This window comes from Myotis nattereri, assembly GCF_964212035.1.
Source record: "Myotis nattereri genome assembly, chromosome: 3".
Taxonomy (NCBI): domain Eukaryota; kingdom Metazoa; phylum Chordata; class Mammalia; order Chiroptera; family Vespertilionidae; genus Myotis; species Myotis nattereri.
The window spans coordinates 139683899-139707096 of record NC_138077.1 but is presented as its reverse complement, the minus strand read 5'-3'; the positions used below and the strand labels follow the sequence as shown (position 1 = coordinate 139707096).

The 23198-nt window shown below is 43.0% G+C and overlaps 1 protein-coding gene across 1 annotated transcript in view; it reads left to right on the top strand.

The window, feature by feature from the left end:
* MBOAT1 (membrane bound glycerophospholipid O-acyltransferase 1) overlaps positions 1 to 19077 on the top strand; it is a 45928-nt gene extending 26851 nt beyond the window's left edge. The window contains exons 7-10 of the mRNA XM_081087084.1: positions 2597 to 2661; positions 6105 to 6237; positions 8969 to 9120; positions 17741 to 19077. Coding sequence (XP_080943210.1) covers positions 2597 to 2661; positions 6105 to 6237; positions 8969 to 9120; positions 17741 to 17861 — 471 coding nt within the window. The 3' untranslated portion in view covers positions 17862 to 19077. The remainder of the gene's footprint in view (positions 1 to 2596; positions 2662 to 6104; positions 6238 to 8968; positions 9121 to 17740) is intronic.
* The last annotated feature ends 4121 nt before the right edge of the window (positions 19078 to 23198 follow it).

The following is a 23198-nucleotide window of genomic DNA, read 5'->3' as shown; positions in this document are numbered from 1 at the left end:
ATTAAGTTATGTATCCTATCTAATAACAGAGAAACATGGTAATTAGTGTACGACCGATACCCTTCCCATTGGCTAATCAGGGTGATATGCAAATTAACTGCCAGCCAAGATGGCGGCCAGCAGCCATGCAGCTGGAAGCGAACATGAGGCTTGCTTGCTTCAGTGACGGAGGACTCCAACGTTCCCCACCTGCCACTGCCGGCCTCTGAGTTGCAACGCTAAGCAACTATGTTACAAATATAGAAGCTAAACAAAACCCCAGAAACCTGCTTTAGTCTCTGGGCTTCAGCCAGCAGGATTGAAACATTGTTTCAAATACAGAAGGTAAACAAAGGCCAGAAACCTGCTTTTAGCAGCAGAGGCCTCAGAGTTGGAGCCAGAGCTAAAGCTGGCCCAGAATAAAAAAAAAGAAAAAAAGGAGCGGTTGGGAGCTTCCATCACCTGCCAGCCTGAAAACAGCCCTCAGCCCCTCACCCAGACTGGCCAGGCACCCCAGTGGGGACCCCCACCCTGATCCAGGACACCCTTTAGGGCAAACCAGTCGGCCCCCATCCGTGCACCAGGCCTCTATCCTATATAGTAAAAGGGTAATATGCCTCACAGCACCAGGATCAGCGGAGCCGCGAGGCCTCCTGGCACCGGGATCAGTGTGACAGGGGCAGCGCCCAAACCTCCTGATTGGCCCTGCTCTGTGTGTGATGGGGTAGAGCCATAACCTCCCCATCGGCCCTGCCCTGAGTGTGACAGTGGCGGCGCCCCAACCCCCTGATCGGCCCTGCTCTGTGGGTGATAGAGAGCGATGCCCCAACCGCCCCCTACGGGCCCTGCTCTGTGTGTGATGGGGTAGAGCCATAACCTCCCCATCGGCCCTGCCCTGAGTGTGACAGTGGCGGCGCCCCAACCCCCTGATTGGCCCTGCTCTGTGTGTGACAGGGGGCGGTGCCCCAACTTCCCTATCGGCCCTACTCTGTGAGTGACAGGGGGGAGCTCCCCAACCCCCTGATGGGCCCTGCTGTGTGCGTGACAGGGGGGAGCTCCCTAACCCCCTGATGAGCCCTGCTCTGTGCGTGACAGGGGGCAGTGCCCCAACCCCCTGATTGGCCCTGCTCTGTGAGTGACAGGGGGCAGCGCCCCAACTCCCTGATTGGCCCTGCTCTGTGAGTGACAGGGGGTGGCGCCGCAACCTCCCCATCGACCCTGCCTTGAGTGTGACAGGGGGCGGTGCCCCAACCCCCCAATCGGCCCTACCCTAAGTGTGACTGAGGGTGGCATTGCAACCTCCCGATCTGTCCTGCTCTGTGCATGACAGGGGGTGGTGCCCCAACTCCCCAATCGGCCCTGCTCTGAGCCCAACCAGGGGCTGCACCTAGAGATTGGGCCTGCCCTCTGCCACCCAGGAGCAGGCCTAAGCCAGCAGGTCATTATCTCCCAAGGGGTCCCAGACTGCGAGAGGGCACAGGCCGGGCTGAGGGACCCCCTCTTCCCCCCAAGTGCACAAATTTTTGTGCACCGGGCCTCTAGTTTCTTATAAAGGAAAACCAGAAGGAGGAACTTTGCATTTTCAATCGAGTTGATACAGAGGAAGGAGCTAAAGAAAACCAAGGAAGTCTTATTTAGTTAAGGTTCCTACAAGCTGTTTGTATAACATTTTATTAGCCATAGAAGATATGGATACATAGACGTCCTTAGGGTTTTGAAAAAGAAACTCATAATACAAAATCTGTCTATTGCCAGCTATTGATGATCTCTCTTCTTCTCTCCTCTTCTTTCTTTCTAAACACATTACATTAGGCCAGTGTGTGACCTAAGATTTTCTGTTGGTTGAAACAGAAAAAAGTGGCACTTGTACTTTCCACCTTCATTAGGCATCTGGTTCTTGAATGTTTGTTTCATGCTTCCCACCTCCAACCAGCCTTTGATAATACCTATTTTTTTCTTTTTTTTTTCTTCTTTTATTTTATGAGGAAACCTTTTTCATGGCTTGTTTTGGAATGTGTCTTCCTCAGAGGTTGATTTCTTTGTGTCATTGCCAGTTTGGTGATATTTCTTTCTTTTCTTTTCTGTATTGTGACTCCTTCATGTGTAAAATCTCTCACTATTCTAAATGCAATGGGAAGCATTTGAACCTGTGCAGCTGTTTGTAGAATAACTTCACAAGACTGACCTAGTTTATAGATGGCAACACAGTGAAAAGGTGATAATAAAATTGCAGCTGTCTCCGTAAAGGCACTCAATTCACACGATTAAACTTTTCCTAGGGCAAATCCCCTTTTAAGGTATTTAGTTTTAAAATTCAGATGACTTAAAAAAATTTTTTTAAACCAGAGAGGATGGAAAACCCACAAAACATTCCTTCAAGTTTTCCTATAATTTGAAAATAAATTGAGAAAAATTGAGACTTTGCAAGCCAAGTGTTCGTCAGTCTCATAAACATCAGGACGTTCCTGCCTTCAGTGGAACAGCTGATGTACTCTTGACCGACTAGTCACTAGTGAAACAACCCATCTGGTCTGCTGCCAGGGAAATTCTGGGGAGGACTTTCCATTACTTGGGGTATTTTTAAAGCTAATGATAGGTGTTATTTTCCTCTTTTCAGACTGCTACAAGTTTCAAAATGTACCTAGGAAACTGGAATATTCAGACAGCTACTTGGCTAAAGCGGTAAGAAAAACAAACGCGACCTCATTCCTCACGGCCCTGGGATATGTTTAGATGGGAGTTGTTGGATGAACAGCAATAGTAGTATTGTCATCTGACACTTTTGTTTTGTATGAATGTCTATGCCCTCTAAGTAAAAAAAAAGTAGAAATATAGTGATTTGAGAAGATCAAATAATATGGCATGTTTATTTTAATGTATCAGACATTTGATCCTGCCATTCCTATGTACCAGGCACTCATTTAATCCTATGAGATGTTGGTAGTTATTATCCCCATTTTGCAGATGAGCAAAATGAGGCACAGAAAGGTTCTGTAACTTGCCCAAAGTCACACAGCTAATGAGTAATAGATAAGAGCCCAAGCAGACCATCTGTAGAGCCAGGCTCTTAACCTCTGTGCGGCGCTACCTCTAACCTAGAGGACAGCCTGTTGATCAGACGTCAAAGACAGACACTGTCAGCATTTAACCACTGAAATCCTCGTATTTATCCCTCGCATTGAAAGCTTTCTGCTACCCCAGATGTTTGTGCTTTTAAACTTTGTATTTTTATTGCTATTTCTGTTTCCTTACACATTCCAAAATTAAAAACATTACTTATTATGGAACTGATAATATGTTATCCGGGGTAATATGCTATCCTTGAAACTCTAGCTAGTGAATATTCCTATCATATAAGTGCAGGGAGAGTATAGACATGCTAAGCTGTAGATTCTGCTGTTGGTAAGTAGCATTTTTCTTAGGTGAAAACTGGGTAAAACAAGTGACAATGTATAGTAATTCCCCCAAAGTAAGCTCCCACAGTGTTGTCTGAAAATTGATCTAAACATGCAATTTCTGGAAATTTATCCTTAATATTATTGCTATTAATTTTGCTAATAATTTTTGAATATTGAGTAATCCCACTGTGCCAAGAGTTTTAGTCTCCATTAGGAGTTTGTTTTAAGATGACTGAACATATATGCATGCACATAAAAAATGATTTGATTTATAAAAAAGATAAAGAGGGTAAGAAACAAGTACCTATGCAAACTATTCCTCATTTTAAAAAGAAATTATACAAATGGGGTCCCAGTCCTGTTTTTCTCCCCAAATGCATTGTTTTTCCATGAAGAGGGGGCCATTATCCTTAGTTTGGGTTTAAACCAGTTACCTTTGACAATCCATATAGTGCAGGATTGGTGTTAGCTGTTTGAGTTTCTATTTTATGTTCCATTTGGGTCCTCTCATGTATTAAGCCTTGCAGTGGCCTCCTTTCAGTGCATTGGCAGTTCTCAGACTGAGCTTGGGAGAAAGTCCCCTGCTATTCTGCGTTAATAATCAACAAAGACACCAACGCTCTCCAGGGTGTTTTGCTGACAATTTCTCAATCCACACACTATCACTCTTTAAGGCAGCTTCATGGATTGAAATCCAGTGGGCACAGTGAGCACTGAAAGGCCCTACAACTGACACTTTGATTTTGGGCTGGAGTCATTCCCAAATGAGGTGAAAAAGGTTGCAGAGCTGGTTATGGCACAGGGGCTAGGCCAGGGGTGGGCAAACTTTTTGACTCGAGGGCCACAATGGGTTCTTAAACTGGGCCGGAGGGCCGGAACAACAGCATGGATGGAGTGTTTGTGTGAACTAATATAAATTCAAAGTAAACATCATTACATAAAAGGGTATGGTCTTTTTTTTCAATAGTTTTATTCATTTCAAACGGGCCGGATCCGGCCTGCGGGCCGTAGTTTGCCCATGGCTGGGCTAGGCTGAAAGATAAATTAATTTACACTAAATGAGGATATCCACTCCTAAAGAACCATATCCTGATTCCAAGGTATTTAGTGCCAATGGCACTTATTTAGCCATAATTATTCCTGGTAGATTAGATCATTGGTGGCAGGGGCTGACCAGAGCCTGACCACTTGGATTTTTATTAGGTACTAGTGGCCTGTTGCACGAAATTCATGCACTTAGGGCAGGGTCCCCCAGCCTGGCCTGTGCCCTGTCACAGTGCGGGATCCCTGCGAGCCATCTCCCCAAAGAGGTAGGCACTGCCCACCCATCCGGGGCTTCTTGATGGATTGCCCCAAAGAGGCAGGCCGGAGCTGGTGGAGGCCTGAAGACCCCCTGGCCAGGCCGCGGCAGAGTCCTGCAGACCCCGGTGCAGGTGCACGGAGACCCCTGCCTCAGCCCTGCCCCCAGCGGGCCATGGCGGAGGCCTGCGGACCACTGTGTGTCTCAGGACCGCCGGCGCACGTGCTGCAAGTCCTTGCCCACCCGCGCCTGCTGTGCACCTAGCCTACTGATCGGTTGTTACTGTGATGGCGTCTTGGCCAATTTTCATATCACCCTATTATTAGATAGACTAGAGGCCCGGTGCACTAGGGTGGGGTCCCTCTGGGTCAGTGATGGAGTACCTATGACGCGTGTCAGAGGTGACACGCAAACTCATTTTTTTGGTTGATTTTTCTTTGTTAAATGGCATTTAAATATATAAAATAAATATCAAAAATATACATCATTGTTTTACTATGGTTGCAAATATCAAAAAATTTCTATATGTGACATGGCCCCAGAGTTAAGTTAGGGCTTTTCAAAATGCTGACACGCCGAGCTCAAAAGGTTCGCCATCACTGCTCTGGGTGGCCTGCAAGGATTGGGCCAAAACCCATAGTCCAACACCACCTGCAGCTCCTACCTGCCGCTCCTGCTCATCCCGACCCCACTGTGCTTGCTGCGGACTCACGTCCAATCAGTCCCGATCAGGAGAGGCTCTCCAGCCATGAGCCCTGCGTCTGGTGCCCTCACAAGGGGAGCGGCCTGTGGGATCGGGCTGAAACCTGCTCTCCGACATCCCCTGAGGGGTTCTGGATTGTGAGAGGGCACAGACCAGGCTGAGGGACCCTACCGGTGCATGATCAGGCCGAGGAGGGGTCACAGGAGGGCTCCCAGGGCATGTCCAGTCCATCTCACTCAGTCCTGATCGGCCAGACCCCAGCAGCAAGCTAACCTAGCAGTCAGAGCATCTACCTCCTGGTGGTCAGTGCACAGCATAGCAACTGGTTGACCAGTTGACTGTCTGCCCCCTGCTGGTCAGTGCCTGTCATAGAAAGTTGTTGAGCATCCTTAGCATATCATTAGCATATTATGCTTTGATTGGTTCTGCCATTCAGTCTATTTGCATATTACCCTTTTATTATATAGGATAGAATAATGGGGTCAGATCATGTACTTCTGTGGAGGTTAAAAGTTCATGTGAATTGCCTACCTGATAGTGTTCAAGAAAACTCGAGTTCAGGCTGCTTAGACTGCATTGCAAATCCCTGAATAGGATTAGGCAGGCAGGTCGTCAGGAATGGAGCAATTGATTTCTGTAAAGTCTGATTCGAAAAGATGCCAGTGTAGCTGGAGGTTTCTGGTTTGTTTGACCTGTGGCTGGTTGTGCCTGCCTCTCTTCACAGAGTGTGCTACGAGCGTGTCCCTTGGTACCCCACAGTGTTCACCTTCATCCTGTCTGCCCTGTGGCATGGTGTCTACCCTGGGTACTATTTCACCTTCTTAACTGGAATCCTCGTCACAGTAGCAGCCAGGACGGTAAGCTTGCTTTGATTGTGGGGTCTTTTCCTTAGGAATGTAATGCCTGTATGTTGTCATTTAGTCCTATTAGGAGTCGGGGGATGAGAGGGTAGGAGTGATGTTTTGAAAAAAAATCAAACAGAAGTCTTTCCATTAGAGAAATACTTCAGTATCTAGGAGGTTGTGGTCATCAAATGGTTTATCGTTTTATTTTCACATTATTTACAGAGTGTGTTTGCAAAAGAAAAGGAATTTTAGGAGCACTGTTTAGTAACTTAAGAGATGAAAACATTTTTAATCATTAAAGGCTGTGAACATATGCAATCTACTATTCACAGGTGACAATGATTATTAATTAATGTAGGCTTTGTAACACTTCATTTTACTTATACTTCACTTCATTTCTCATTTCATTATCCTAAGCCCAGAAATAATTCAGTCTGTGAGCAGCCAGTAAAATCACAGCCACAGGAACTGTGCTCTGTTGGAGATTGCTCCAAACTCTCATGGCTGATCCAATTGAATTAGTTTGTGTAAAATCCTTTGGATTTTATAAATTTGGTTCTCTAGGGTTTTTGGGAAGTTTGTCCCTAGACAGTTCTACATTTTGCTGGCAGTAGAGCAGGATAATAAAGGAATAAAAATAAGCCTTCTCTCAAAGAATGAGATGAATATGAAATAAGTAACTGCAATTCAATATGCTCTAATTATCAGATACCGAGTTTTATATTTATTTTATTTCAGCCTATGATAATGATTGTGGCCTTTCTTGTTCATGTGCCGACAGCTTTAAATGACATTTATTGAACTGTATAAGCTATTTACTTATTCTTTAATGTATCTGTTCTATGAATATTTTAGGAGCCCTACTTCAGTGTTCTAGGTGCTAAGCTACTGTGGTGAGCAAAAACAAGAGGTCCCCCCTCTCCCAATGGAATTTTTAGTTAGATGAAGGTTTGTTGGGATATATGTGTAAACAATATGGATAACTGATTACCATTCATGCTGATTAGCACACTTTAAAAATTAAATATATATTGTACATATTTGTGCATAGAAACCAGGGAAGGCATTTTCTGTTCTCCAATTTATATACCTACACTTGGATTATAAAAGAACATTGAAAACAGAGAGCAGGACAAACTAAGAAACAAAGGATAGAGTTTTGTTTGTTAATTTATTCAGAGTATTATTTCTTAAAGTGTCTTTGGTTTAATTGATCTCAACTGGGATAAAAGCATTGATTGATGTAAAACTTTTTTTGGGGGGTGGCCTGGAAACATTTTGTACAAATTAGTAACGTGGGGTTGGAGCAGAGAGGGTTCATAGAAGAGTATTCCCCCCCCTCCTTTTTTGTCCCCCAAACAGAATATAATCAAATAGGTATGACGTGTCTTAGACTCAGGAATATAATCTCCTCCATGCTTGCCCACGCTGCCCCCACCATAGACGGACCTCTGGCTTCTATCCCAGAGGAACCCAGAATGAGGAGAGGAGGCCACTCACCAGCCACTTATTGGGGCTGACCTACCAATAAGCCAGCCTTGGTTTCAGCTCTGCCTTTGCTTCTCGGATCTGGAGATTAGGTGTCTTTCTGGAGCAAATCTAGTCACATGTGTCAGAAGACCTCCACATGAGTATATCTTTTGACCCAGCATTGTCCATTTCAAAGAATTTCTTAGTTTCCCTGTCTGTCAAAAGGGTATAATGATGCTCACATGATAGGCTTGCCGAGAGAATCATACGGGTAAGCATTAACACAAGCTTGGCATGCAGTAAGCACTCAGTAAATGGAAGCTGCTCTTATCATTAATGCTAATGTTACTTTATTACTGTTATTCAAAGGAAATAATTAGGAAACACTGCAGAGATTTGTTTACGAGGGTAGCATCACAGAATTGTTCACTACAGCAGGGGGGTGGGACCCAAGCTAACTTTTCCATTATTAGCTTATAATTGTATTGGGGATTAATACTTACTGATATGAAAGAAAAAACATCACATCATGACCTATTAAGTACTGGCCGCTGTGGCTCCGTTGGTTGAGCATCGACCCCGGCACCAAAAGATCAGCAGTTTGACTCCCAGTTAGGGCACATGCCCGGGTTACAGGCTTGATTCCTGGTAGGGGGTGTGCAGGAGGCAGCCTATCGATGATTCTCTCTCTTCCTTCCTCTCTATAACAATCAATTTAAAAATCTTTATAAGAAAAGCAGACAAAAGATTATTTTTTTAAAATATATTTTTATTGATTTCAGAGAGGAAGGGAGAGGGAGAGAGAGAGAGAAACATCATTGATGAGAGAGAATCATTGATTGGCTGCCTCCTGCATGCCCTCCCACCCCCCTCCACTGGGGATCAAGCCTGAAACCCAGGCATATGCCCTTGACTGGAATTGAACCTGGGACCCTTCAGTCCTGAGGCCAATGCTCTATCCACTGAGTCAAACCAGCTAGGGTGAAAGATTAAATTGATGCCATTGAAAATATAAAGTGAGTATATATGAATAGAATAAGTCTGGAAGGATATGTGCCAACTTTTTAAATAGTGCTTTTCTCTGGGAGATGTTAAAAAAGAAAAAATTGCTTTTGCTTAGTTCTTTAAATAATTGTAAATACCACGATGGTATTTTTAGTTGAAAATAGAACTCAGACGGTCGGTGTTTCCGAGACCTTATGTTCCCAAGGTGCACCTGCTTGCGCAGAGTCTCAGTTGTGTTTTATTTTTTACCTTCCCCTTTGCCTGGCAGGTGAGGAACAACTGTAGACATTACTTCCTTTCTTCGAAAGTCCTCAAGGTTGCTTATGACGTGGCCACCTGGGCTGCCACTCAGCTGGCCGTCTCCTACACAGTGGCGCCCTTTGTCATGTTGGCAGTTGAACCCACCATCAGTTTATACAGGTAAGTTCCCGCGTTCTCAGCCGCTGTTCAGTAAACATGTGTTTTCTCTGTGTTTGACACAGGACTCAGTAAATTGAATCAACCGGTACTAACAATTTCTAAATATGGCTTCAATTCCTAAAAAAGGCCATAGAAAGATTTGAGTGGACATGGTCATCCTAGAAATCCCAACTCACAAACAACAGTACATTAGCAAAGCTGACGCAAGTCCTTCCGCCATTCGTAACACAATTAAGGGCCGCGTATGGTAGTGGATTTTGAAGGAATGGACCTGAGTTACTCAGAGGATGAAGCTGCTGCCTTAGCCTCTTCTTCCTGGGGCGAGGCTGTGCTGGAGACCGTGGGCCATTCTGAGAGCAGGACAAGTGGCAGGTGCGGGGGCGCTGCCCATGCTGGGAGCGGCTGATCTGAGTGGCCCGCAGGAGGCTGTGTCCTGGGAGACAGCAGTTCTGTTGGATGCGCGTGGGACTTATGTGGCACCTGGTACACATGGAGGGGAGTAGGTGGAATTTAGGATGGAGGGGAAGGTTCACACCAGAGACAAGAGGCCTTTGGGGAAGAGGTTGCTCAAACCTCTTCTTGCTCACTCCCCTAGTTTCATTCTTATGTTGAATTAGTTGCATTTCTCCACTACTTCCAAAATGGTGGTTGTGTGACCTCTGGCAAGTTTCTAACCTCTTTCACCTTTTATTTTCTCAACTGTAAAATGAGGATAGAATCCACCTCAAGGCACCTTTGTTAGGACTGGACTAGGCAGGTGTGGGAAGGACTCGTGGGTGCCTGGCATATAGTTTGTTTTCAGTAAATGGTAACTTGTATTTATGTAATGGTTTGCACAGGCTTTTGTAGAGTAGCTTTGGAGCATAGCTATGGCCAGAAAAGTGACTTAGAAATAAGCAATGCAAACATGCCTTATTTGTAAGTTGGGTGTTTTCTGTGGTTGATTCACTGGTCAGAAATGATCAGAGACACTACCCAGTATGGGTGTCACAGGATGATTTTTTTCAGGTAGAGGAAACTATACAACACTCATCCATAAAACTGTTCCTAAGTACTCACTAGGTCATAGGAGTGTAACCTGGAAGTTGAGTTGGGTTTTACTAATATACACATTTTTCTAGATAAGAAATACCAGTATAGTAGGAAAAGAATGATAATCTCTAGGGGACGGGGAGCCCTTATTTCAGCCAATACAGAGGTAGGGGGCACTCAGCTTTATTTAAGACACCTGAAATTGAGCACCTCTTCCCTGGGCTTCCTCTCCTAGAGGCACCCCCCACCATCCTGGCTCTCAGCTGGTTTCCCCTTCCTCGTGTTCCACCTGGGGCAGCCCACAGGCTCACAGCTCCATTTCCCTTTCCCTGGTTCCAATGCCCTCCAGCCAGCATTTGCCTTCATTGCCTCCTATGTTTTATTCCCCCCCTGAGCAGCCTGCAGCTCCATTGAGCATCTACCTGGGCTGTCCAGTTTGCTGGCTTAGGTGCTATTTGTTCTGGTTACAAAGTCTCATAAGTTTTGAGTTGTCTGCTTCTCATATGGTGTCCCCCCATAAGCCCAGGTTTTTTAAGCAACAGAATACTGCTGAATGTGAGATTTTTCAGGAAAAATATATGTATCATATTATAATAGAAATGCCCGTATTCAACTCAAAGCTATTTAATACATACAGTGTGCTGGGCACTGTTCTAGAAGCTGGGACTAAAATGGTGAGCAAAATGTAGAACTCGTTCCTGCTCTCATGGAGGGGATAGCTTGTTGGAAGAGACAGGTGGTAATTGACAAATTTATAAGTATACACTAACATCACAATGAGTGAATGGTACAAAGATTTAAGAGAACAGTCACAGGAATCTGACTCAGACTGAGCCTCAAGGGTGGCTTTTAGGAGGAAGTGGCATTTGAGCTAAGTCCTGAAAACTGCATCGTAGGAGTGAAGCAGGCACAGCGTGGGTGAGGGTGGTGGGTGAGGTGGAACACTGTGGATTTGCTCTAAACATAGGCGGCAGCAGAGACAAGCCCTCTTGGGAGGAAGCTCTGTGCACTGAAGACTCGAGAAACCCGAGGGTTTGCAGAACACAGAATCAATCCCAGGTAGAGGGTGTTGAGCTGAGAAGAGAAGGGTAGTTGTCAGTATCCCTATTTGTCATATGAGGAAGTGGAGTCTCAGAGAGGGTGAGGAATTTAACAAAACTCACACAGCAAATAAGTGCTAGACCTGAGTTCCTTTAACAGCAAGATGAATAGTACAGTTAAACATTTCTTTAGGACACATTATTTTGGAAGAAAATTACTGCTTGGGGATCACACTAAGTGTTGATTTATTTGGGATGACATACACTTAACCAATGAAAGTCTGCTAATTCCTACACTTAGGCAGGGCTCTAGGGTAAGAGTCAAATAATCATCAATCCAGATGATTCCTAAGTAGATTCCCACTTCTTTCTGAAACCAATCTAAACGATTAAAACAAAAACTCCTTTGTTTAGGGTGAAGTTGACATTTCTGTTAACTTTGTCAATTTCAGATGCTTCAACCTAATGCTTTATCTTGTTCTCAAAGCAACTTACACAGGCATACCTCATTTTATTGTGCTTCTCAGATATTGCCTATTGTATAAATTGAAGGTAAGACCCTCCACCAGCAAAAAGATTATGACTTGCTGAAGGCTCAGAGGATGGTTAGCATTTTTTAGCAATAAAGTATATTTAAATTAAGGTACATACTTAATAGACTACAATTACTTTTAATAATATAACTTTTAAATGCAGTGGGGAATAAAAAAATTGTGTGACTCACTTTATTGAAATATTCACTGTGGTCCAAACTGACCCCATAGTGCCTCCGAGGTATGCCTGTATATATAACTTAAATTCCTTATCCGGAGCAGCTCTGTTTAATAGACGTGTCTACGGTGACAGAAATGCTGTCCAATACATTGGCCACCAGCACATGTGGCCATTGAATGGCATTTGAAACCTGGCTAGTATGATGGAGAAAATGAAATGTCAATTTTATCTCATTTTAATTAATTGGAATTGAAGTAGTCATATATTACCAACAACTAATATAGATTGTCTCTTCAAAAAGTGTTTTCAGAATCTCTTAAGAGAATCACTAAATTTTATAAAAGAAATTAAACCTGCGTGGTCTTTTAGCGGAGGAGGAGCTGGTTGCATTCCAGATCTTTTCCTCCGTTGGGGCTAATTTCAGCAGTGAGCCACAGTTGTATGCATATCCTTGTCTCAGTATGTCCTTCACTGCTTAACCTTAAATTCCAGATGTGTTTAATTTTTCTGTCTAGTCAGTTTCCATTCTACAGTGACTTCAAATCTCAGCTTTAAATTCCTTAGTCGGTAGGTCAAAGAGATGGGAAGCTAAGACCTACAACCAAGATCACTCTATCCAGGATGGCTATCATTTTGAATTGTAGATGAGATAAAGAATTTCACAGACAAGAAAAAACTAAAGAATTTTATCACCAATAAATTAGTATTACAAAAAATGATAAAGGGACTTTTTGAAGTAGAAAAGATGAGAAAATACAAGAGAGAAAAATATTCTCACTGGCAAAAGCAAACAGTAAAACAGTGGATTAACCAACTATAACACTATTACAAAGGTTAAAAGACAAAAGTAGGAAGATTATGTGTAGTTACAACAATAAATTAAGGGGTACACACTAACACATAGACACAATATTAGTAAAAAATAATGACAAAAACAAATATACATAGGGTGGGTAAAAACTAGTGATTTTAGAATGTGTTCAGACATAAGCAACCATCAACTTAAAATTGACTGCTATAAACATAACTTGGTTTATAGGAAGCACATGGTAACCGCAAAAACAAAAAATTTACAAGAGATATACAAGAAAAAAGGAAGTGAATCCATAAAAAGGTACCAACACGAGAGAAAAGAGCAAGAAAATATGAAAGGGACAGGGAAGAACTACAAAAATAATTAGAAAACAATAAAGTGGCAATAATTAATACCTATAAATAATTACTTTATATGTAAATGTACTAAATGCTACAATAAAAAATATGGGGTGGCTGAATGGATAAGAAAAAAAAAGAAGACCCGTACATTGGTGTCTAAGAGATCCACTTAGATCAAAAGACACACAAAGACTGAAAGTAAAGGAATGGATAAAGGTATTCCACACAAAAGGAAATAAAAAAAGAGCTAGGAGCAATACATATATCAGCCAAAATAGATCTCGAATTAAGGGCTGTAACAAGAGACAAAGAAGGGTATTTCATATTGATAAAGGGAACAATCCAACAAGAGCATATAATTCTTGTAAACATCTATAGCACCCAATGTAGGAACACCTAAATTATAAAGCAAATATTGATAGACATAAAGATGGAGATTGCTAGTAATACAGTAATGTGTAGTAGGGGATGTTAATACCCCATTGACATCACATTAATAGATCAACCAGACAGAATATCAAGAAGGAAACAGGGGCCTTAAAGGACACATCAGACCAGATGGACTTGATATTTTTAGTACACTTCACCCAAAAGCAGAAGAATATATATTCTTTTAAGTGCACATGGAACATTTTCCAGGACAGACCATGTGTTAGGCACAAAACAAGTCTCAATAAATTTAAGATGAAAATGAAAATACAATGACTGCACACATTGCTATGGAACATAGCCAAAGTACATCTAAGAGGGAAATTTATAGCAGTACAGGTCTATAACAAGAAACAAGAAAATATCAAATAAACAATCTAACCTTATACCTAAAGGAACTAGAAAAAGAATAAACAAAGCCTAAAGTAAATAGGAGGAAATAGTAAAGATCAAGTGGAACTCTGGCCAGTTTTTCTCAGTGGTTAGAGCATTGGCCCTTGGACTGAAGGGTTGTGGGTTCTATTCCAGTCAAGGGCACGTACCTTGGTTGCAGGTTTGATCCCCAGCCCCAGTCAGGGCGTGTGCGGGAGGCAACCAATTGATGTGTCTCTCTCACATCAATGTTTCTCTCTCTCTCCCCCTCTCCCTTCCACTCTAAAAATCAATGGAAAAAATACCCTTGGGTGAGGATTAAAAGCAAGATCATTGAAAATAAACAAAATAGTCAAAATTTCAAAAAGAAAATGTCACTAAACCAAAAGCTTGCCTTTGAAAAGAGAAACAAAATTGTAGAACCCTTAGCCATACTCATTAAGAAAAAAACAGAAAGAAGGCCTACATAAAATAAGAAATAAAAGAGGAAAAATGACAACTGACACCACAGAAACAGAAAGGATTATAAGGAAATACTACAAATACAAACAATTATATGCTGACAAACTGGACAACCTGGAAGAAATGGATAAATTCATAAAAACATATAATCTTCAAAGGCTGAATCAGGAAGAAAACTGAAAATCTGACCAGACCAACTACTAGTAAAGACACTTAATCAACAATGAAAAAAACTCCCAACAAACAAAAGTTCTGGACTGGTTGGCTTCACAGGCAAATTGTTTCCAACATTCAAAGAAGCATTAATAACTATCCTCCTCAGGTTAGTCCAAATATTTGAAAAAGAGGGATGGCTCCCGAAGTATTTTTATGAGGCCAGCTTTATCCTGATACCAAAAACAGACACAGACACTACAAAAATAAAAAAAATAATAAAAGAAGAAGACAATATTATAGGCCAATTTCCCTGATGAACATTGATGCAAAAATCCTCAACAAACCAAATAGAGCAGTACATTAAACATATTATACACTTTGATCAAGTGGGATTTGTCCCCAGGATGCAAGGTTGGTTCAATAATGCAAATTAATTAACATGACACACCTCATACACATAATGAAGGGTAAAAATCATATGGTCATATCAATAGATGAAGAAAAAGCCATTGATAAAATCTAACATGCATTTATGATTTTAAAAAAACTCTCCGCAAAGTGGGGATACAAAGGACATACCTTAACATAATAAAGGCTATATTTGAAAAATCCATAGCTAATATCATATTCGATGGTGAAAAGCTGAAAGCTTTTTCTTTAAGATCAGGAACAAGACAAAGATGCCCACTTTTGCCACCATAAAAATCCTAGAATATAGGCATTCAACATAGTATTAGAAGTCCTCGCTAGCCACAGCAGTCAGACAAGAAAAAAGAAATGAAAGGCACCCAAATTGGAAAGAAATAAGTAAAACTGTCGTTATATGTAGATGACATGATACTACAGGGTGGGACAAAAGGTTTACAGATGTTTGTATGGAAAGTCATACAATAATTCTCCCTGGCTGGTGGGCTCAGTAGTTAGAGTGTCAGCCCTTGCACTGAAGGGTCATGGGATTGATTCCTAGTCAAGGGCACCCGCCTGGATTGCAGGTTTGCTCCCCTTCCTGGTCAGGGTGTGTATAGGAGGCAACAAATCAATGTGTCACTCTCACACTGATGTTTCTCTCTCCCTCTCCCACCTCCCTCTTTTCCCCCCACTCTCTCTGGAAAGCAATGGAAAAAAGGAGAAAGTAATACAATAATTTCTAAACAATACAAGAATAAACTTTTTGTACTCATAACTGTAAACCTAGGTTTGCCCCGTTCTGTATATATAGACAACCCTAAAATTCCACACACACACATACACAAAACAAAACTAGAACTGATACAAGAATTTAGTAAAATGGCAGGATATAAAACTAATAATTAGAAATTGGTTGCATTTTTATACACCAATAATGAACTATTAGAAAAATTAAGGAAACAATCCTATTTACTAGTATAAGTGCATAAAAAATACCTAGGAAAACTATAGGACATTGAAGAAGATACAAGTAAATGGAAGGATACATACCATAAGAATTAACAGTCTTACAATGTCCATACCATTTAAAGCAATTGACAGATAGAATGCAAATTCTATCAAACAACCAATGGCATTCTTTACAGAACTAAAATAAATCTTTTTTCTAAAACTCAAATACTCTTTTATAAATATTTTTGTTGGTTTCAGAGAGGCAGGGAGAGGGAGAAAGAGAAACATCAATGATGAGAGAGAATCATGGATCTGCCACCTACTGCACACCCCCCACTGGGGATTGAGCCTGGAATCTGGGCATGTGCCCTGACGGGGAACCGTGACCTCCTGGTTCATAGGTCGACACTCAACCACTGAGTCACACCGGCTAGAGTAAATAAATCTAAAATTTATATGGAATCACAAAATAAGTTGTTCCCTTAACAATTTCTAAAGGAAGCTTATAGAAGCTGCCTGTGTCATGAACCTTTCCCCAGTCTTTAAAAGTACATCACTTCAACCCCTGATTCCATCCTCACATCTCCTGTTTCTCACTACGACTTGTCCTGCATACTTCGTACTAGAGGATTACACTGGCCAACCCACTAATCTAGAATGATCTCTCCATTTTAAGATCCTGAACTTGATCCATCTGCAAGTCCCTTATGCCATATAAGGCAATACATTCACAGATTCCGAGGATTAGTGTGTGGATATCTTTAAAGGGGCATTATCCACCCTACCACAGTATTTGTATAGTGGCTGGTAGAATATAAGAGCAATAATAATAGCAACAATAGGAGTTTGTTGAACATAAAAAACACATTCCTGTTACTCCTGTACTTGTCTTGTTTTCCACTCCCAAGAGAGGAGGCAGCGCCTTTGCCTTTTTGTAGACCCTAGCTTAATGCGTTGGTGCATTCTCAACAGTACAACCTCATTAAAAGAATAAATGAAGGTTCGTTTGCTTCTGTGATAGTCAGAATTCGTTTGCTTCTTGACTATTCTGTAGACATTTTCAGGGAGACATTCCTCTTGTTAAAGGGTCGGGAAGTTCAGGGGATACTCAAGTTACCTGATTCAAATATGCCTGACAGCTGAGGAATGATACATAGATCAACTGTGGGATTTCCCTCCCTTTTTAACATTATTTTCCTTTGCTCTTCAAAAAGCATTGGAGAAGGTATAAGTCTGACTTTTCCGAGTGGATATAGAACAGCTGTACAAATGTAACCTGTTTCTAATTTCTTTCTTTTATTGATATGCCCAATACTTATTGTCTACATTGTACCCAGTGTGCTGAATACCACACTTATGCAATAAAAGTCCACAAACATCAGAAGCAAAACCTGCTTCTTATACGTTTGGATGAAAGTTATTTTCAGAGTCATGGAGTAAGTTTTCAAAGTCTGGATTCTTCTGGCTCCTAATACACCCGAGAAGAACTCTGTGCCCTTGAGTAGAGCACGTTGGCTCAAGTGTCCGTTGCCTTTGTGTGTGGGGAACATAATAGTATAGAGCTTGCATTTGGTCCTGTGCATTGGTATACTTTGAGTTCTGGCTTTTGTGGGGTTCATTCTCGGAGTCTTATTACATTGACAAGACATCGTATGCAGGCCTGTTCACAGATGGGCTGCTTGCTTTGCTCTGCCTGGTTCTGTAGTTTCAGTCCATCCCTGTCCCTCTCTCCACCAAAGGGAGTGTCTGTGGGGTGGACCAAGACGAGCCTGAGTTAAAACATGCCCCCTCCTCCGAAAGCAGTGCCTCGTCTTCACCCTGCAGATGATGCAATCCCGTTCTTGTGACATTTCCCATTCATGTCCTTGTTTGAAATATAACTTTTGTGTTTTTATTCCTAGGTCCATGTACTTTTATTTACACATCCTCAGTCTCCTGATAATACTGTTCCTGCCAATCAGACCACAAGCTCATATTCAAAGGCAGCCTCAGAACTCTGTTAATAGGAAAAAAACAGACTGATATCCCCAAGGAAAGCTGGATACGGAAAACTGCAAAACATTGGAAGATGAGATAACAAGGTTCCAGGGTTCTTCTGTGACTTGGAGGCGATGTTTACATGCATCTTTTTTTTTTTTAATAAAAGTTCAGGGAGTATTTTATAAAGCCTTTTCGTACCGCTAAATCCGCCACGTCCAGTTAACCTGTTTTAATATTTTATAGGACGTTTGAGTGGTGAATGGGCCAGAGTTGCAGCAACAGTCCATCTGGGCTGCTTTCCTGGTATGATTTCCAGCCCTTGACATGTGGACACTGGCACCCAGACATCTGCTCCAGACGTTAGCAGGTGACTGCTGAGACTTGTCATAGGTTCATCAAACCAGAACATACCACATAGTATGTCCTGGGGAAGCCCCAAATCCTTCGACTTGGGACATGACTGTTTCGAACACAATAACTGAACTCAGAGACCACGGAGGCACAGGGTCGGGAGGCTGCTTTTCAGGTACCGAAAACTGTACGAGCCAGGAGGGCCAACTGTGAACACTTGAAGGGACCAAAAGCCAGCCTTGCCCTGAAGTAGGCTGCACCTTTCCCCAGGGATGTCTCTCTTCCCTTTTCTCTTCTGAATTGAGCCAAGATTGTCAATCAGAAAGCCGCCTGGACACGCCCACCAGGAGTCTCGGAGGGGCTGCTGTTCCCAGATCTCTTCCCATTTCACAGGCGCCACTGCTTGCCCAGGGACAGCCCTGAGGAATCAGCCCCAAGTTCAAAGCCTCGAAGGCAGAAGAATGTGTTCTAAAGAAATAGTGGCTTAAAGGAGTGATTTAAAGTTACATAGAAGTTTGGTAAGAAGCTGATGTTTGGCTCTTTTCTTCCCTCATTTCACGGAGGTGTTAAAGGTCATGGCCACCAGGGGCTGACTGTCCTGTTTCCTTTCAGGGCTGATTCGATCTGACTTTGTATTAGTTGAACTTTCCTATAGGAAAGCAAACACGGAGGCAGTTTTCTGTCTTTGATATGAATGTGCTGTGGCTCCTTCTGGGGATTTCTGTTGGGTAATATTCTACCTGGAGAAAGAAACAGGGTATTAAATGTTGTGGAAAATAATAATGATGATAATGAATTATATGCTACAATGCTGTGCCCTTAATCAAGTGCCTTGGGAGGAGAGAATTTGTTCAAATCAGATGGCTAAAAATTAGTTTGTGACTGAATAAAGACTGTTATATAAAGGAAATATTTCTGAAGAGAGAATTGCTTTTTGTTTATATCAGCCGAGACTTGATATTCTGAAGTGTGTGTGTGTTTTAACACATGTGCACAGCCAACGTAAGGTTTTGTAAAACAGAAAGCCACCTGGACACATCGGCACTTGGGTGGTTTTGGGTTTTGGTGTGATTTCTGATCTTCGTTTGCCAATGTTGCAGGCCATGGGCGCCTGATTTACAGGTGAGGAAGCAGAATCAGGGAGGTGTTTGCTGGCTGCCTCCAGGGTCAGAGTTAGTGGTAGAGCTGAGTAGAGCCCACAGCCGTCTTAGGGCAGAGAAGTGTGAAGCAACATGCTTGTCCCTGAAGAGCTTCTACAGCCCTGGTGCTGGGGGAGAGGAACGGAACCTGAACTCTAGCTCCTATGTGAAACAGCGGTAGTTAAGAAGTAGCACATCTGGGCCAGAGTATGAGGCTCACCCCAATTTTACCAGGAAATGTTGGGGCGACCCTACTTTGCTGTCTCAGGAGGAATATTAGAGAGTGGGGAAGGGGTGGTGGTATAGGTGCCCAAGATCTGTCAGGGTCTCTCTCCAACAGGAATATTTTAGGTGTAAGACCAAAAATACATCGCTTGCACACCAGCAAACATAGCATCTGTCCCCACTGGCATGAAGTGTATGGAATAATCCGTATCACAGTGCAGTGTATGAACTCGCAGTATGATTTATGACCAGGTTTCACTGAATTTAAGCATCGTCAGTTCTGAGAGGAGAACTTGGGTAGTGAGAGAAGAGGTGACCACTGGAGTGACCAGTCTTCCTGCTTTGCCAGGGACTCTGCTGGCCCCTCAGTCCTGGGGAGACTGGGACTTTTGGTTCCCCTGGTGACCACCCAGAGTCAGATATTCTTTACGGAATGGAGTGGAAGCCAGGCCTTTGGAATCTGGGCTTCTCGAAGCTGCATGTCAGACTGACTCCCGGGCCTGACACATGGCACGCTTTTCTCACTGTGAGGCTTTACTCAGTCCTAAAGGGACAACGTGCAGAAAGTGATTAGCACCTTCCCCCCAACTGAGAACATTTACCCATAGAAAATCATGTTCATTTAGAGTCAAAGTTTGATAAGTAAGTGAATGCAGATAGAAGGTTGGGGCTGTTTTTATTGCCTTAGAGATCCAAGCTGTCCTACACATAATAATCATTTGATACATATGTATTTATTAACCTGATGAGATTTTGGTTTGAAAGAAATACATTTCTAGTTCTGTTTTTGAAAAAGCTAGTTTTACAATATTTTATTTATAGTGGTTTTTGTTCTTGGTTTTTTTGTTTGTTTGTTTGTTTGTGGTGTTTTTTGTTTGTTTGTTTTTCTGCTTAAGGTAACCATACAGCACAGAAACATTATTTGGTAGATGTGAAAAGCAATAAATAATTCAGTCTGAGATTCTGAGATTCTGGTTAAGTGAGGACAAGGCAGAAACTGGGAGGTGGAGGAGGATCTGGGAGGGGGGGTGTCCGGGATGGGGGTTGTGCCCCCCAGTGCTGTGCCCGCTCCGGGGTGAGCAGCGGCCTTCCCTGGCAGCCCTCCTCCTCCCTGGCGCGCCTTGGGACCACAGAGGACCATTTTAAAAAGTGGACTGATGCCAGCCCTTTGAGGCATCACATCTTATTTCCCTTCTTCTCTCTACCCTTGGCGTAGTGCTTGGCTGTAATGAAGATTCAGTGCGTGTTTGCCGATGAATGATGGGGTTGAATGAATTAGTTGAATGCGTCATTGCACTTGACAGTTTTGCTGGAGTCATTTTTGCACTGGGAATCTTTTCTGCTTTTCAGAATTAGTTTTTGAAAGAAAGGCTTGTGTTTTTTAGGGAATTGTGAAAGCACATTATGTGAAATAACCACTCAGACAGCCAGTTTACATATTCGGAACTGCCCTGGTCCTGGTCTGTGCCATTAATTAATGCATTCACTTATCTATCAAATGTTGCCATGGCTGGCATGGGGCTGGCACTCTGTTAGATGGTGTAAGTAAAAGATGCAAAGGCTCATTCTGTGCCATCGAAGTGCTCACAGTGAGATCGGAAAGACACGATCCAGCGCGTGTGCCGTGGGGATGCCCGGAGAGCCCTCGCATCAGGCTCAGTGGCTGATGGCCATATCCTTGCTTTCCTGTAAGGTCACTGCTGTCTCATGGTGTCTGCAGGTTACCCAGGAGAGCAACAGGCTGCTCCTCGGCCTCGTGCCCGGGACTCATGCCCAGTACTTTTAGAGCCAAGCCTGCCCTTGTCCTGAAATTGGATGCTGACCTGGCAACACATCAGGATCAGCGAACGCAGTTGCCGTCAAACGGCCTGACTTTCCTAAAACCCCTCAAAGGCCCGTCCACAAACGCCAAACAAGCAGGGCCGACCTCAGTGTGGCCTGTGCCTCTTGCTAAGTGGCCCCAAGCCAGTGCCAGTGGCAGCCAGTCTCAATTAGCACTGTAAAGTGCATCACGTAGCCCCACGCCCGTCCCAGCTGTGGGCAGCATTGGCTTGGAAGGTGGCTTCCATTAAGTGGCCACAAGCCTGGCACATGTGGAGGCTGGCGGCAGCTGGACTCCATTCTCAGCATGGCTCCTCTCATGCCTCCAAGCTCAGCACACGCGGCAACCCACCTGAAATCACTTTGTAGCTCCAGCCAGGTGGCCCCCAGCTGGGCACATATGGCGGCCAGCATTGGCTTGCACCAGAGTCCCTTTCAGGAGGCTGCAGAATCAACACACCTGGTAGCCGGCTTCATACCACACCAGAGAGCCACCCAACCAGCTCCACAAAGGACACACCTGAGGAGCAGGCTCCTCTGGCATCAGAGTTCCACTAAAGTGACTCCCACACTGTGGGGTCAGAGTCCACACAACAGCTTATGCGCGAGGCCAGCCTTCACAGCCAGCCAGCCTAAGGATCGGTCCCACCCACTGACATGCCCATGGCAATCGAGGCTTAGCTACAACAGGAAGGCACGCACAACCCACACAAGGGACACTCCTGGAGCACCCAGCTCAGGGGACCAGGGAGATGGAGTGAGTGACATAAGGTCATTCTGCCAAGACACATAAAAACAAGCATAGGGAGTTGGCCAAAATGAGGAGACAAAACATTTGATAAAATCCAACATCCATTTATGATAAAAACTCTCAACAAAGTGGTGATAGAAGGAATATACCTCAATATAATGAAGGCCATATATGACAAACTTACAGCTAACATCATATTCAATGGTGAAGAGATGAAAGCTTTTACTTTCAGATCAGAAACAAGAAAAGAATGCTCTGATCAGACTGTCAAATCTCAGAGGGAAGGTAGGGGAGGGTGAGGGTATGGGGGAGAGATCAACCAAAGGACTTGTATACATACATATAAGCCTAACCAATGGACACAGACAACAGGGGGGTGAGGGCATGAGTGGGAGGGTCAGAGGGATAATGGGAGCATAAGGACACATATGTAATACCTTAATCAATAAAGAATTTTTTTTAAAAAAGGGTGCTCATTTTCACCACTTTTATTTAACATAGTACGGGAAGTCCTAGCCACGGCAATCATAAAGGCGTGGGTGGTCGTGGGCTTGTTGGCATAAACCTTAGACTTCAAAAAACCCTAAAGAAAAAAGTCCAACGGTGTTAAATAACATGAAGGAGGAAATTGAGCATTGTATCAATGAAATTCAGCCACATTTATGCAAAACAGTCATGGAAAATTTCAACCTAAGAGTGCGTATGTGCCAGCAAAGCCGTGGAGGCCATTTACCCGATATGCTATTCCATACATAACCCTATACTATATACTTTATGAATCAATAAAAAATTTACAATTTTTAATTATAAACCTGTGTTTTCTATCAAAATTACTTCTTGCGTGAATTTTGGGACACCCTTTAGAAAAAGAAATAAAAGCCATCTGGATTGGAAAGGAAGAAATAAAACTGTTATCATTTGCAGATGACATGATACTATCTATAGAGAACCCTAAAGATTCCACCAACTATTTGAACTAATAAATGAATTCAGTAAAGTAGAATACAAATATTTGAAATTGGTTGCATTTTACACATCAACTAGAGGCCCAATGCACAAAATTTGTGCAAGAGTAGGCCTTCCTTCCCCTGG